Genomic DNA, 16,499 nt, shown 5'->3' on the forward strand with positions numbered 1-16,499 from the left:
ATCTCTGTTCCCCTCCTAAATGTGTTTCTCTCCACCTCCTCCACTTCTGCACCACTCCGGCTCCGGCCAGAAACAGAGTCCTCACCCATCCCGATGCCGCTGCTCAGGCTTCAGGCTGCTCCCCACACCAGCTCCACAGATCGGGCCTCAGACTGGGTGGTACTTTGTCAAAGCTCATTCTGATCCCCTCTAATTAAGTGCAATCTTTCCCTTCTCTCAATTAGCATGATTTGCATGATTCACTTAAACGACATTCAGCTTACAGTGGTTCTCACAAGAGTTATTATGACATTTTTAGCTTTGTAAGCTCTTGAAGACAAGAACTATATCTCATGCACACTTAACCCCCTAGTTCACAACAATAATGCCTTGTACCTAGTAGGCACTCAAGCTATCACATGACTAGAATAAACAGAATACAGCAGCTATGTTACAAAGCAGCTCAGACTAGCTCCGCCCTCAAGTAAATCATGCAAGCTGCTTAACACTGACTAACTCAGGAGTGAGCTAGCTGCTGACAGTTGGCCTCGATCTACTGAACCTTACAATCACTTGGGACATTTTTAAATTTCAGGTGTTAAACCCTGTCAGGCCCAACTAAACAGAATCTCCAGGGCAGGATCCCAACTTGCCCATTTTCAAGTTCTAGGGCGATGCCACAGGCAGACGAGGTATCGCCTGTTTCATGTCCCACCAGTTCTGACAGTTCCCCGCAGACCCTCCCCATCATTCCAGAGGCAGAACAAGGAAGACATATAAATACCTTTATTATTTCAGCCAGATTTAGACAGATGATGACCGCTTCTATCTGAAAAACGCTGTTTCGCTTTTTCAAAGGTCTACATTTTTTTTTTAAGATGCATTTGCTTATTTTTTTGAAAGGCAGAGTGACAAAAGAGGGAGGGAGGGAGACCTCACATCTGCAGCATCACTCCTCAAATGGCTACAACAGCACGATCGGGGCCAGGCCAAAGTTACAAGCCACAGCTCCATCCTGCTCTCCCACAAACGTTGAATGGGACCCAAATACTTGGGTCATCATCTGCTGCCCTGCAATTAGGGGAAAGTGGATCAAAGCGTGGCAGCCTGCACTCGAACCAGTGCTGGAATATGCAATGCCAGCATTATAAGCAAGGCCTTAAGCCACTGCATGGCAACATCATCCCCCAATTTGCAATTTTTAGTTGGGTTCATGAAACAGAGGTGAATAGCAGTTACCAAAGGCAATAGTGAGAGAATAGGGAGATGCTGACCAAAGGATGAACAAGCTCTAGAAACCAAAGATGTAACATGAAAATAACAGTTACTAAGAATGTATAATATACGGGCCCGGCGGCGTGGCCTAGCGGCTAAAGTCCTCGCCTTGAAAGCCCCGGGATCCCATATGGGCGCCGGTTCTTATCCCGGCAGCTCCACTTCCCATCCAGCTCCCTGCTTGTGGCCTGGGAAAGCAGTCGAGGACGGCCCCAGGCTTTGGGATCCTGCACCCGCGTGGGAGACCCGGCAGAGGTTCCTGGTCCCGGCTTCGGATTGGCGCGTACCAGCCCGCTGTGGCTCACTTGGGGAGTGAACCAACGGACGGAAGATCTTCCTCTCTGTCTCTCCTCCTCTCTGTATATCCGGCTTCCCAATAATAATAATAAAATCTTTAAAAAAAAAAAAAGAATGTATAATATACAAGAGTAGACCTTAAGTATGCCACTACACACACAGAAGGTAACTGCATGACATGACAGACATGTAAATTAGCTTGACTGTGGAAATCAGTTCACAATATATGTGTACATCATGATATATAACTCTTCAATATATACAATTTCTGTTTATGAATTATACCTCAACAAAGCAAGGGGTGAACTTTTCAAAGCCTTCTTTCGTTTTTATCCGCCATCTCCATTCATCCCTCATGTCTTGGCCTGGTTAACACGCCAACAACCAGGGAGCTCTCAGAAGTTTCAGCAGAGGGGCCAGCACTGTGGCATAGCAAGTTAAGCCACAGCCTGTAGTGCTAGCTTTCCACATGGGCATCAGTTTGAGCCCCAGCTGCTCCACTGATCCAGTTCCTTACTAATGAGCTTGGAAAAGCAGCCAAGGGTGGTCCGAGTGCTTGGACCCCTGCATATGCTTCTGGGTCAGCCTGGCCCAGTCCTGGTCACTGTGGCCATTTGAGGAATGAACCAGCAGATGAAAAATCTCTGTGTTTCTCCCTGTGTGTGTGTGTGCAATTCTGCCTTTCAAATAAATAAAATAAATATTTTAAAAACATTTTTTTAAAAAATGAAAGTAGTTTCAGCAGAGCCTGGAGAATGCTTCTTACTTGCTTTCATTCTAACAGACGCCACTAATGGTCACCATAAATGTGAATACAACAAATATAAAAAGCCTAGCCCTGCTGGTCATATGCCCCCCCCAAAAAACATGTTTGGCAGAAGAGAGAGACAACTTGCCCTGTTGACCAGTAACATACCTTCAGGCACCAAGAAGTTGGCTCCAAACTCCTTCCTGCCAGCCACATGTGAGGCTCCACTCTGGTTGATGTGACTACCACCACTGTCTCAAGCAGGATGGGAACTGAAGGGTCCGCACTAGGTAGCAGAGGTCAAAAATGAAGGCACTAGATCCGGGTAAACCACCAGAACCTAGCAGATACATTACTTTTCCTTTTTAAACAGTGAGCTTCTCTGGGCCAGGGCCATGTTTCTACTTCCTTCCTGGTCTACTGAGTACTTTTCAAGATGATGGTAGGCTCTCGTGCCTGCCAGATGTGGAGCAGCACTGGACCCGAGAGCATTCTGGCTGGGACATCTGTCACCCCACTGATCGCCAGCATTGACTCGGCTGATCTGGCTGGCTAGGAGGGTGTCCCCTTCCTCCCTCACCGCTCCATGTGCGTCCCTCCCGAAGCTGTGCGCTCGGTCGAAGAGGACGACCATCCCCGCTAGAAGAGCACTTCTTTTCGGTCAAGGGTGTACAAGTAGATGCGCTCCCCTGCCACAACCTCCAAACAAGCTCTCAATAACAAATATGGAAAGAACAAGGTGGTAGTGAGACTAAACAGGGAAGACTAACTACCTAAAGAGGGGGAATGCTCGGTTAGCTAGAGAAAGACGACCATGCACGCTGCATAGATATTGATAGTGTATCTCCTAGCCAAAGGATGATAGAGAATGCGTTTAATTCACAAACCTGTGCATCCATGTGTTTACTAACAAACGGAGGCAGCTCCCAATCACGCTCAAGACAGAGGATTTGGGAAAGAGGACACCAGAGGACAGGCAGTGTGCTGCTGCGCCCGAACCTTAGCAGGTGCTGCTCCCACATCGCCCTGCTTTCAGGCCACACAGCATGAGCCACTCCAGCACATGGCGGCCAGTTTTTCCAAAAGCCAAGTCAGCTCTGTCAAGAGGCTCTGCCTGAGCAGCCTGGTTCTGCCCAGGGATGCGCCAGCCCAAGTCTCCCACCCTGAGGTGCCAAGCCTCCAGCACCAATGCCCTCATCAAGTCTTTTCTAAATGCAGCATGGACTTGCTGAGGGACTAACAAAGGACACGCCTTTATATACAGAGTCTGATGAAAGCCCACAGATATTTTGCACAGGTTAATCTGCAAAGAATTAGAATTTCAACTGCTTACATGTGCCTGCCTGTCTTGCCTGTTTTTGTAAATAAAGTTTTATAGGAACCCAGCTTCTCTTTAGTTATTCACATATTGGCTAAGGCTGCTTTGGCAAAGCTGAGTAAATGCAACAAACTCCATCTGGCCTGGAAAACTGAAAAGATTCACCATCTGGCCCTTCACAGAAACTGGTCTGAAATCAACATGGGGTGGGGAGCCCTATTAGCAGCTTCGCCCCGCAGGCTGAAACACAGGAAGGGGAATTTCACCCACCAAGGCCTGGAGAACAGACCTTCTCCCGGTGGCGGTGACAGAGGCAGAGTGCTCACTGATTCCTCCATCCTGTTCCTCTCTCTCTGGGTGGGGCCAAAGGACCAGGGTGGCCCAAGATGGTAGATCTGACCTGTCCTGCCAGGGGCTGTCTCCCTGCAGCAATAACCAAAGTGGTCGTATGTTCCAGAAGCAATAGTCACAAAATGGTACAGAATCCACATCCAACCCTCAACAGATGTGCATCATGAGCAAACAAATAAACCTCTAATGGGGGACACTGAGATCTCAGGGGTATTTTCCCCAGAACATTTCCCAATGTACTCCAAGCAGTATCTCAGGGAAGTGGCAGAGTGGGGACAATCTCCTAGGAGTCTCTCCCTTTTCTCTGTTCCATAGAAAGCTCAGCTGCAGGACAAAAGATGGGGTCAGCTCCGTCACTGTCAGCCTTCCATCTCTCAACCCTACTTGAATTCTAAATCAGCTGCGAAGGCTGGCAAGGCTTCTCACTTGCAAACAGAAGTGGTTGGCAGGACACAAGATCTACTCGGCACAAACTTGTGGCCAGGGTGAAGCTGAAACCTCCTCAGGACCACAGGGAAGAAACGATTAGCCTAACAGGACAGGACCCGGAACAGGGTTTCCTTCTTGGGACAATAACTTTCAGAATGATAAAGCAGAAAAAAGAAAACCAGGTTTTCAGAAATGTGGTAAATGCGTTCAAAATTCAACCCTGCTGTTTAACAGCTACAAGTTTGAATCTAGTACCTCAAGACTCAATTTTCTGATGTGTTCAAGGAATAAAAGATAGCGTATTTTTAAGAACCTACTGGGGGGCCCGGCGGCATGGCCTAGTGGCTAAACTTTTTTCCTTAAACGCACCAAGATCCCATATAGGCGCCGGTTCTAGTCCCGGCAGCTCCACTTCCCATCCAGCTCCCTGCTTGTGGCCTGGGAAAGCAGTCGAGATGGCCCAAAGCCTTGGGACCCTGCTCCTGCGTGGGAGACCCAAAGGAAGTTCCAGGCTCCTGGCTTCGGATTGGCATAGCTCTGGCCATTGCGCTCACTTGGGGAGTGAATCATTGGACCAAGGATCTTCCTCTCTGTCTCTCCTCCTCTCTGTATATCTGACTTTGCAATAAAAATAAAAATAAATCTTAACAACAACAACAAAAAAAAACCTGATCGGGGACTAGAACGGTGGTGTAGCAAGAAAAGCCTCTGCCTACAATGCGGGCAGTAATGAGGGTGCCAATTCAGTCCCTAACTGCTCCACTTCCAACCCACCTCCCTGCTAATACAGCTGGAGAAACAGCAGCAGATGGCCGAAGTGCTCGGCCCTACAGCCACATGGAGACCTGGCTGCAGTTCCTGGTCTTGCTGCAGCCTGGCCCAGCCCGGCCGTGGCAGTCTCCTGGGAAGAGATGGAACAGCTCCCTCTTTCCTCCTTCTCTCTCCCCACCCCACCCCCATTCTGCCTTTCAATTCAATATTTTTTAGAAAAGAATCTATTAAAGTCCCTGCACACAGAGGCCTTGTTTAACATGTAACAGCGGATTAAAATGCTGGTCTCTTGAGGGTCTGTCTCATTTGTATTTGTGAAATGGAAATAGAAACAGGAATTACTGCATAGGGTAATTATCCAAAAAGTGCTTAATCCAGCCCTTCACACACATAAACTTTCAATAAATCATAGCTATTAAAGGATTTTTAGAAGTCTGTAATTAATGACAAGATTTCAAATAAATACTGTGAGAGGTGGTGAATGTTTTTTTTTTCTGCCAAGAGCCGTTTGGATATTCATAGCATTTGCAGGCCATACAAAATTACCAACTTAAAAAGCTGCCTGCTCTAGAGTTATTGAATTTGAAGTCTCGCATGCAGTTGCCTTGCCAGGACCAGATCAAATGATTTTGTGGGCCTTACACTACCCAGGAACCAGATGTTCCCCACTCCCGGAACTTCAGACGAAGAAACTCCCATCATTTCTGAATGACAACAGTGCAGGACCTGGAGAACAATGAGCCACCAAAAAGACAAGTCTGAAACGAGCAACCATTTAAATGACATTTGTACAGTTAATCATTTTCTCCTACTCTCTCAGGAACAAATGTTGAAACCATGGGGGACCACCACTGTAGCACAGCAGCCTCGGCCTCCCATAGGAGTACCGCCAGTTCAAGGTCTGGCTAGTATACTTCCAACAGAGCTCCCTGCTAACGTGCGGAGCACTCTGTACTCACACGGGAGACCCACAAGAAGCTCCTGGCTCCTAGCTCTGGCCTTGCCTGGTCTCCAGGAGCAAGTCAGCAGATGGTACGTATGTGCATATATATGTATGTATGTATGTATGCATGTATGTATCTCTCTCTCTCTCTCATCTATCTCTGCCTCTCCTTCCCTCTCGCTCTAATTCTGCCTTTTAAGTTTTTGGTTTTGTTTTTAAAGAAAATCTAAAACCAGAGCAGCTATCCAGGGGCATCTTTTAGGAGCTACAAGATGAGTATCACCACCGTACTAGACCACCTCCCAGATCTCTGGTAACCTGACCATCCCCAGATTGGAGACTGGATAAGAGTACTGGGAATAAGAGAATAACAAGCAGGGCTTTTCAGGGATAGAGGCTGAGGAGGCCACACAACAGTCAGCTGGAAGGTTCAGGAAGAAGCTGGAAATGTGAGGTTGATCTCCAGATCAGTGAAGGGAGATCCTGCACGCTCTGCACCAGGCGCCCTCATAACCAGCCCCTCAAACCATGTTTCTCTCCTCTTCTTTAGGAGCCGTTATCTTCCCCATCTTCAATCCTTCTCCCTAGTGACTTGCCCGGGGTTAGGTATTAAGTCCCGATTACAAACATAGCCTTACGGGGCGTGCCTACATCCCTACATCTGACAGAAAAGTAGAAATAATTCCGAATTCCTGCAGCAGTCTCAGTTGTTCTCACATGCTTACATTGTCTCCTCAGTTTATGAAGTTCCCTTGCGTTCAAAGTTCTCACGTTAAATGCAATGCTATTTAATTCTAAAAATGCAAATGGCATCATGGTAAAATTATTAGTCAAAGAGAGGCCCAGCCACCTTAGTAGGGGAAAAAGCAGATTCCTCAAAGGACACTGGATAAGCATCATGGCGGAGGTAAAGAAGGCCTTAGCTTTTTCTAGTACAGTTAGTCATTGCATTTGGTTTAACTTACTTGCCCTTCCAAAGCAACGAGCTTACAGAATTTCTCCTATGACAAGAGAGAAAAGTCCCTTCCCCTCCTCAACCACCGGAAAAACAAGTCCCAGTGCCGTCAGTTTCATTTCACCAACGTCTCTAGCTTCTATCATCTTTCCAAACCCTGGGCTGCCACTGCCTATGGAATCAAGCAATGGACATAAGTCCATCCTGTAAAATCCACCGAAATACGTGAACTGCATTATCAAATGAGAAAACCCTCACTCCATCACAAGCGATTTGTGACAGTTCCATTTTCTTTATGAGGAATTAAGGCTCTCTAAAATGTGTGCACTTGTTACTGACTTACACTGACAATGAAACACAGCCAATGTTATGTGAGTTTTCAGAAATGGAAAGGGAAAACCATACTACTTGATACCTTCACAGTCTAATCTCTCCTTAATCTCCCTTTCTTACAGAGGTGTTGAATCAGGGCTACTAAACAAATAATAACAGAATTACAACTTTGCTTTCTGGTCATAAAACACCGCTTAGCTAGGGAAATATTTTCCAGTTACAAAAGCCCTATTTGTTGACTATAACACTTCAAACACATTTAAAACAAAGGGAAGAGAAAGTGGAAGTTATCCATCATCTCACCTGCAAAGATATTTTCTTTACTTCAAGAGTAATAGGGCCAGCATTGTGGCAACAGGTAAAGCCACCATCTGAGATGCCAGCATCCCATATGGGCACTGGCTTGTGTTCATATAGCTCCATTTGTGATCCAGCTCCCTGCTAACGGCCTGAGAAATGCAACAAAAGATGGTCCAGGTACTTGGGCCCCTGCCACCTGCTTGGGAAACCCAGAAGAAGCATCTAACTCCTGGCTTCAGCTTGGCCTAGCCCCGGCAGTTGCACCCATCTGGAGAGTGAATCAGCAGATGGAAGATCCTCCATTCTCTCCCCACTCAGTCACTCTGATTTTTAAACAAATAAATAAATCTTTAACAAAAAGAGAAAAAGATCTATCAATCAAAACAGGCAAGCTGTGTTTCATATAAAATGGATTATATGTAAAATTTACAAGTTGCTTCTTTTTACTTAAGATATATTTCCAGATATCTTTTTGTTTGAATTTACATTGACTAACCTCATCCTTTCCAAGGTCTCCTGGTGTTTATTGTAAAGACAGGACAAGGGCCAGCACTACAACACAGCAGGTAATCCAGCACCTCTGACAACAGCATCCCACATGGGCACTGCTTCATATCCTGGCTGCCGCTTCTGTCACAGCTCCCTGCCAATGGCCCAGGAAAACCAGTGGGAAACGGCCCGAGTGTCTGGGCACCTGCCGCTCCTCTGGGAGATGCAGATAAAGCTCGCAGCTCCTGTTTTCGACTTGGTTCAACCCTGCTTCTACAAACATCTTAGGAGTGAACCAGCAACATGTCTTCTCTCTCTCTTTCCATCTGTGCTTTTTTTCCCTGTAAATTCTGCCTTTCAAACAAACAAATCTTTGGATTAAAAAAAGAGGAAATAAAAGTTAGTCTATATTGCTGAATGCAACTCTCTACACTTTTAAAACTTACCTGGGACGGGCACTGTGGCACAGCACATTAAGCCTCTGCCTGGGACACCTGCAACCCCATATGAGGAATGCCTGGGAGCCAATCCTAGCTCCTCTGCTTCTGGTGCAGCTTCTGGTAACATGTGTGACAGGTACCACATGTCGGCCCAAGTACTGGAGTTCCTGCTACCCACGTGGAAACCAGACAGAACTCTTGGCTCCTGGCTTCTGCCTCACCTAGCCCTGGCTGGTATGGGTACTGAAGAAATGAACTAGCAAAATCAAAGATCTTTTTCTTTCTCTTTCCTCCCTCCCTCCCTTCCTTCCATCCTTCCTTCTTTCTGTTATCTCTGTTATCTCTCCCTCCCTCCCTCCCTCCCTCTGTTCTTTTCCTCTCTCTCAATCACTCTGCCTTTCCAAAAATACATCTTTAAAATGAAACTAACCAACAAAATTTGAACAAGTTGAAGTCATGAGGCTAAGTTACATGAGGCCAGGGTTAACTGAAGATGAAGGAAAGCTAACTGGCAATCACTCTTGCTTTCAGTAATCTGCCTGTTGCTACATGACGGCACTTCCTGTAAGTCACTAACTCTGAGGACTAGATGTTCCTCATTCCAAGCTCCAAAATTCCAGGCAATCACAGAATTTTCAGAAAATAACTACATGAGTATATTCTACTATTTGATCATTTCATTTTGGACAGTAACTTCTAACTGCCTACAGCACGTTAGCACTGAACTTAAATATGCAGGAAACAAGACCAGCCTTCAACAGAAGCGTAACAGGCATCACTTTCATATTTTTAAAACAGTATTTATTTTCATTTTAAAGGCAGATTTACAGAGAGAAGGACAGACAGACTCCTTCAATCCACTGGGTCATTCCCCAAATGGTCCAAACACTCAAAGTCCAGCCTACCCGAAGCTGAGAACCCAGAGCTTCTTCCAGGTCTTCCACTTGGGTGCAAAGGCCCGACCACTTGGGCCATCTTTGTGGCTTTCCCAGGCCCTAAGCAGGGAGCTGGATCAGAAGGGGGGGCAGCTGGAACATGAACAAGAGCCTATATGGGATGCTGACAATACAGGCAAAGGATTAGCCTGTTATGCCACCATTTTTATCTTTCAACTAATACGCAAGATGGTTAAAACTTTCCAACTCAAAATACAACTTGGTAGTTAAGAATAAAATACAATGGGCCTAGAGTTTTGGCACAGTAGATAAAGCTCCCACCTGTGATAGCAGCATCCCATCAGTTTGCCAAGTTGAGTCTTGCACGGCCCACGTCTGATACAGCTCCCTGTTAATGTTCTTGAGAAAGTCTTTGGGCCCTGGCTCACATGTGGAAGACCCAAATAAACTCCAGCTTCCTGGCTTCAGCCTGGCCTAACCCCAGCCATTGTGGCCATTTGGGGAGTGACCCAGCTGATGGAAGATCTCTGTGTCTCCCACTCTAACTCTCCCTTTCAAATAAATACAACTTTTTTTAGAAGGATAAAATATATTACAATTGCTGTATTAAATACTGCTAGTTAACTAAGTCATATTTTTAAACATTTTAAGTCAGCCTTCTTATAATTTAAATCCTTATAATTACACTAACAAATCCTATAGTACAGAAATGTTAGCATATTAAGAACCTAGTCTAAGAATCATATGCCTTGAATTTTGGAATGAAATCAAACACCTTACCCAATCGGCTTATACCTTATACAGTGGGCGCCGCACATCAATGGGACAATTCTGGATCACCTCGTCCACAACATCTGAGATGGATTCCATAAAGTCTGGGTTGGCAAACTGAGGTGTGCATAAATACAGAAAAAAAACAGCACACATTTCTCTGAAATAGGAACTATAAAAGTTCTCTGTAGAAAGAAACTTTATTAACACAATTTACTATAACTCAAAAACACCTCACACGGCACTGAAGGAATGCCCCAGGAATCCCACAGGACAGATCACACGCACACACAGCCACTCCCCGCGTCTCCTTGAGAGATGAAACGTGGGTTTAATCACAGATGCACCTGCCCCACGCCACGAACACACAGTAACTCACGCTAATGGGACAAAGGAAAAATCATGCATGTGGTCTCTGTGATAGGTAATGAGAAAGAAACAAGCTTATCACAAGGAATATTATCATCTTGAGAAAATGAAGGCAGGGCACAATGTAAAAGAAGCATGCTCAATGAAAGCATGAACCTGACCTAGAAAATGGAGCAGGGGCTACTTTACTTGATGGTGGTCACTTTAAAAGGCAACCATCCACATTGTAACAGTTATCAGAGTCAGTTCAGAGCAGAGTTACATAAGCTACTCAATTAAACTTGAAGTATATATTTAAAGCCAAGGAAAGTTTCAGTGTCAGACACTCCAAGAGAAACAACATCATAGCATCCTTTTGCTTGTCACCTAATTAAATATAAACTGAATCAGGCGGCAAAATATACTAAAATATAAATTTCATACACTGTGCCTAGAGCTTATAATGTTGCCTCTTAATTTCTGCTTTCTTCTGAAGTATTACTGATTTCTTGAGACGAGCAGTAAAAACGATGACTGTCTATAAACAGAAATGCTAGCATCCTGACAAAAGTTTTACCTGGTTGGCTGCAAAGAACATAAGAGGAACAACTGTCCTGGGTTAGAATTGGGCTCAGGAAGGGTAATCAGAGAAGGTGCAAATGTTATCTGTCACCTCAAGCTCACAGAGACTACCTGTGCACAGACCTGGAGGTGAACCGGCCAGCTCACTACATGGCAACTTCACCTTCTTGGGCTTAATGCTTATTTTCTATTGCTCTTACAACTTCTTTCTGACTTCTAGGCATACAACTCAGTCTCTGGAGAGGCAAACTGAAGATCAAGCAGACACACTGCACACAGGGCACAGGCATTGCATGCTGAGGGATTACTCAAAGATGGCCAGCTGGTTTATCAGAGTTTACTGAAAAGTGCTCTTCATGCACACTAGGTGGCAGTATTGCTCCATATACCCCACATTGAAACAAAAAAAAAAATCTCTTACCTCTGGGTGAAAGAAGATTTCAGGTCCCAGGAACCTTTCATAACCAACATCTATAATGAACTTCTTCTGATTGATGGCATTGATACCCGTGTATTGTTTGATCCACTTCCGAGGATCTATGTCATATTTAGCAAATTCCTTTACTATGTCAGGGCAAATGTAACAGTACTTCTCCTGCGTACACATGAAGACATCAGCAGGCATTAACACCCACCCAGGGTTTCTGCCCTCTCTGACAACCACCCGGGGACTCCACACATTACACACACCCCTGAAATCGTATCTGCTCACACCAAGACAGCAAGGCTTGTGCTATCAAGCCCTACAGTCTGCTGTCTTTTCTACTAGACACTTAGCCTTTGGACAGGTCAGTCTGCTTTCTCTGCAACTCAGGGAACAAAACACTACATCCTAGCTGAGAGATAGTAAGCGATTGTAATTAAGGTGATAGGCACCATGAACAAAAAAGAAGCGCCATCAGGCAGGAGGGGCCAAGCTGCCAGCATGTGCCTGCTGCAGAACTTGCTGTTAGCACACCAGCAACAGCAACCAGAATGAGCTGTGTAAAGTGCTTCCTGGGATGTGGGGATGTGATGGCCTTGGTGATGCTCTTGCTGATCATCCTCAGCAGAGGAGCAGGTGACACCTGGGTACCAGCTTTACAAAGCAAGCATCCTGGGCTTGGCGGCGTGGCCTAGTGGCTAAGGTCCTCGCCTTGATCCCATGTGGCTGTTGGTTCTAGTCCTGGCAGCTCCACTTCCTCTCTGTCTCTCCTCCTCTCAGTATATCTGACTTTGTAATAAAAATAAAAAAAAAAATAAATCAAAAAAAAAAAAAAAACAAAGCAAGCATCCTGGTGGGCACGACTCAGGTGGGCCCATGCAGCGCACAGCCCACCGCTCAGGTGGGCCACAGCACCAGCTTGAGCTCATTACACATTTCAGAAGGAATGACACCCTCAATGACCTCTTTGGGACATGGAGTTTCTCAGAGTCTCTGAAACATTCTAATAACATCTTGTAGATATCTTTGATCTACAAGCAACTGAAATTGTTGGGCAAGAATTATTACATAACCAAGTTCCCTAAAGAGAGTGAGTAACATTTTGAACCTACCCAGCCTCCAGCTGTCCTTGAGGACTGATTAACGCCCTAAGGCACCTTAGCCCAACAGGCCAGAGCAGCTGACTGCAGAGTGCAAAGGCAGCCGCTTCTACCCACCCCTCACAGCTGAGGAGAACAGTCTTAACCTTGCTGTGCCAGCTCAGCTTTCAGTCAGAATGAAACCCAGGCAGGCAGACAGCCAGACAAAAAGCCCAGCACCACTGACAGGCGCTCAAGACTCTCAGGAAGTCCCTAACAAAAGGGCCAATTCTGGTCCACATCTGTAGCAGATCTACGGTGGGTAAGGGGGACTGGGTCGATGCCCAACCTTCCTTCCACTGAAGAAAGACAAAGAAAGGGGGAGAGAAAATATTTGTAAAATCAGTTTAACTGGAGTTGTCATCACGGCACAGTGGGTTAAGCTGCCATCTGCGATGCCATTTTCCCTCTTGGGCACCTGTTTCAAGACCCAGCTGCTCCCTTTTGGATCCAGCTCCCACTAATACACCTGGGAAGGCAGAAGACAGTGGTTTGACCTTGCCAGGCCACAGCAAGGTCTTATGTATGATGCCTCAGGAAACCTCCTTAGAAGGGAGAAACCAGCACTTCTCCATTTGGCTAGAAATTCACTCTTTCAGTACTAAGAGCCCCGCTGTCTCCCTCCCCAGCCACCACCTTTTCTCCTGTTCCTGGAACCTCCGGCCAGAGGCAAACTGGGACAGGGGACAGCCTAGAGGCAGAAAGCCCTGCTACAGCCATGCCCCCATCCCAGATTGCCAATCAAAACTTGAGAATCCTCTCTAGTGCCTTTTTTCCTTCAACCAACCTCAGCTTTGGGGAGCTTAGGAGGAAGGAGTGTTGGTGGGAGAAGAGGGGGATTAGACTCCCGTGCCGGACCCACTCCCACCCCTCTGGAGCTCAAACAGAGCACTGCATGGAAAAGCAGACACCCAAAGCCATGTTGTTGCCACTTCCAAACTTGAACTCTTCTCCCAAAATAAAATCCATGCCTCTTCATCTCTGTCATAATTATTCTGGAATTACTAGGGATTTCTGGTTTGTTGGTTTGTTATAATTGTCCTGACTTTGCAACCTGGGAGGAAAAATTCCCTACAAAGTACGCGTCATGTACAGAGTAACATGAGAACGACATGGTGGACAAATTCATCGACTTAGCATCAACATGCCATTTTCCTTCTAGTCATCAGTGCAATCCTGAAGCTTGCTATGATTTTTCTAAAATAGAAATTATAGAAAATTCAGATGGATTTCGTTTAATAAGTCTATTCCAGATCTTAAATGGCACTGTTCTGAGTATACAAAGGGTTATCATTAGCTCTGTGGAAAAGCTAAAAAAAGAAGTATGGATCTGGACACTTGGCACAGCAAGATCAGCATGTTTTCATTTCATCTTCTCGTGAACGTGGGATTCCTGGGCCACACCAATGGGTGCAGGCTCACTGCATGTGTGCCCTGGCACTTGCCGTGCTGCGGCAGCTCACGTCCCAGGCGCGGGGCTGGAGACGCTGTACTGAACTGCAGCTCCAGCTCATCAGGTTCCAATGAAATCCTGCTATCTTACAGCAGTGGGTGCTCGAGACCAGTCATCAAGCTGGTTTCGCTGACAGCTACCAGCCAGCTGTCAGAAGCTGCTGAGCTCTAAGTCTTCAGCCCGCTTAACTCAGTGGCCAACAAATCAATGTCCACGCTCACGGGGAAGGGCTGGGAGGGACAGAGAAGGGACGCAGAGGCGGGGATGATGGCTTCAAGGGAAGTGGCCAGACACCATCTCTCTCTCACCCCCAAACCAGCCAGTTTCCCGTCTGTTTTTACCTTAATGGCCTTTGCGGTCTCCAGTGACTGCTCAGGAGGGATTCCCACCTCCCTCTCCCTTAGCAGCTGTTGAATGAAATACGTAATATCTCTACCTGCAATCGGGATGTGTTTGATGCAGCTTCCAATTACATAACCTTCTGCCTGAGGAAGAAGAGGCAGAACAGCCTGTGTCAGTCATCGCTCAGATGGGAGCTCCCCAGTCCCCAGAGGTTTCCTGCCTCACCTTCCCTGGCCACCCCCGCTCCTGGCATCGCAAGCCCTGACTGAATCACCATTGCACAAGCTCAGTACTGCTTATATTTTTTATGTTACTGCATATGCAATTCCATTAATATTAAAATTCTAAATTATTCCAATAACATGAGATTCTCCATAGCAACCAAAATGATATTTTCATTAGCAATGTAAAATAAAAAATTACATTCAATAGTCTACTTCCAAAGAGTACCAGTAACACTGTGAGAAAAAATCAATCCAACAGCTTTATTTTTATTCTACAACAGAAAGGAAAATGTTTGATCTGTAAATTGTTTAAAAAAAAAAAAAACTAACTATAGGGCCTGGCACAGTAACCTAGTGGCTAAATCCTCGTCTTATATGCACTGGGATGCCATATAGGTACAAGTTCCTATCACAGGTTGCCCCACTTCCCATCCAGCTCTCTGCTTATGGCCTGGGAAAGCAGTTGAGGACGGCCCAAGGCCTTGGGACCCTGAACCCATGTACTAGACCCAGAAGAAGCTCCTGCCTTCAGATTGGCTCAGTTTGGGCCAATGCAACCACCTGGGGAGTGAATCAACAGTTGGAAGATCTTCCTCTTTGTCCTTCTCTCTCTCAATAAATCTGACTTTCTAATAAAAATAAATAATTCTTTTTTAAAACGCCTGTAAATTATCATATTTATGTTTAAATCAGCCACTGGTCAAGTGCACAGGATTCAGATTCTAACCCCTGTCCGTCTGTCAGCTAAGTGGCCACGGACTAGCCTCAGCATATAACCCTCTAGCGCTCTACTGTACATTCTGTTAATACAGGTAAACAAAATCTCGCATGTCAAGCATGCAGCACTGTGTTCTGGCACATACTTAGTGTTCAATTAACATCCCATGTACTGTCATAAGGAATGAGTCTGAAAGGTTAACCTAAACCTTCCACGAGCTAAAGGACAGCTGATCATTGGCCTGCATTCTCTCACTGCGCTGCCTTCCTGGGCCTGTGAGGAGCCAGGCATGGGCTGATGTGACTCCACCCCCCCTGACCGACCACTAACCAGACTGACATCCTTCCACCCACAGCAGCCGTGTGCCCAAAGTTCCTTCATCCCCCTCCTTCTTGGCAGAGTGGTCCCAGAAGGCGCAAACCTGCAAGTCTACTTGCTCTTTAGGGGTCAGGAGAGAGAGACGCTGACAGCACGAACATCGTCAGTTAGAAAGACACACTTTGGGTTTCACAATGCAGCTCTATGCAACAACGTTCAAGTGATGAAGAAGGAGATGGAAATGAAACCTGACTTCATTTGACAAACATGTTCATTCTAGTAACTATACGCACTAGACACAGCCCCAAGTTAGGGTGAAAAACTGCATTTCCTTTTTTCCTGACATACCTAACTTCTGTAGAGAGTTTAAGTATTTGTAAAATATTCAAGATGGAGTTAAAAGTATAAATCATTGAAATATTAAAGGTCAAGTTAACCCATGAAATATTAGTGCTCTAACACAAACTATTCTGTTTTCTATGAATTATGCATAGCATTTTCCACAATGCAGTGGAACAAGCTACAGACTGCCTATTCAGTTCCCTTGGTCCAGCTCCCAATTCAGCTTCCCAGCGACGCAGCCCTGGGAGGCAGCAGGTAGGTGATGGCCCAAGCACCTGAGTCACTACCACACAGGCAAGAGACCTCCACTGAGT

The 16,499-nt window shown here is 45.9% G+C and overlaps 1 protein-coding gene across 2 annotated transcripts in view; it reads right to left on the reverse strand.

The window, feature by feature from the left end:
• ACTR3B (actin related protein 3B) overlaps window positions 1–16,499 on the reverse strand; it is a 73,756-nt gene that overhangs the window by 7,191 nt on the left and 50,066 nt on the right. For both annotated transcript variants that reach the window (XM_058681331.1, XM_004594394.3), the window contains 3 exons: window positions 14,583–14,726; window positions 11,647–11,820; window positions 10,320–10,412 (listed from right to left, as the gene is read on the reverse strand). In XM_058681331.1, coding sequence (XP_058537314.1) covers window positions 10,320–10,412; window positions 11,647–11,820; window positions 14,583–14,726 — 411 coding nt within the window. The remainder of the gene's footprint in view (window positions 1–10,319; window positions 10,413–11,646; window positions 11,821–14,582; window positions 14,727–16,499) is intronic.

The sequence above is a fragment of the Ochotona princeps genome, chromosome 25, assembly GCF_030435755.1.
Source record: "Ochotona princeps isolate mOchPri1 chromosome 25, mOchPri1.hap1, whole genome shotgun sequence".
Lineage (NCBI taxonomy): Eukaryota > Metazoa > Chordata > Mammalia > Lagomorpha > Ochotonidae > Ochotona > Ochotona princeps.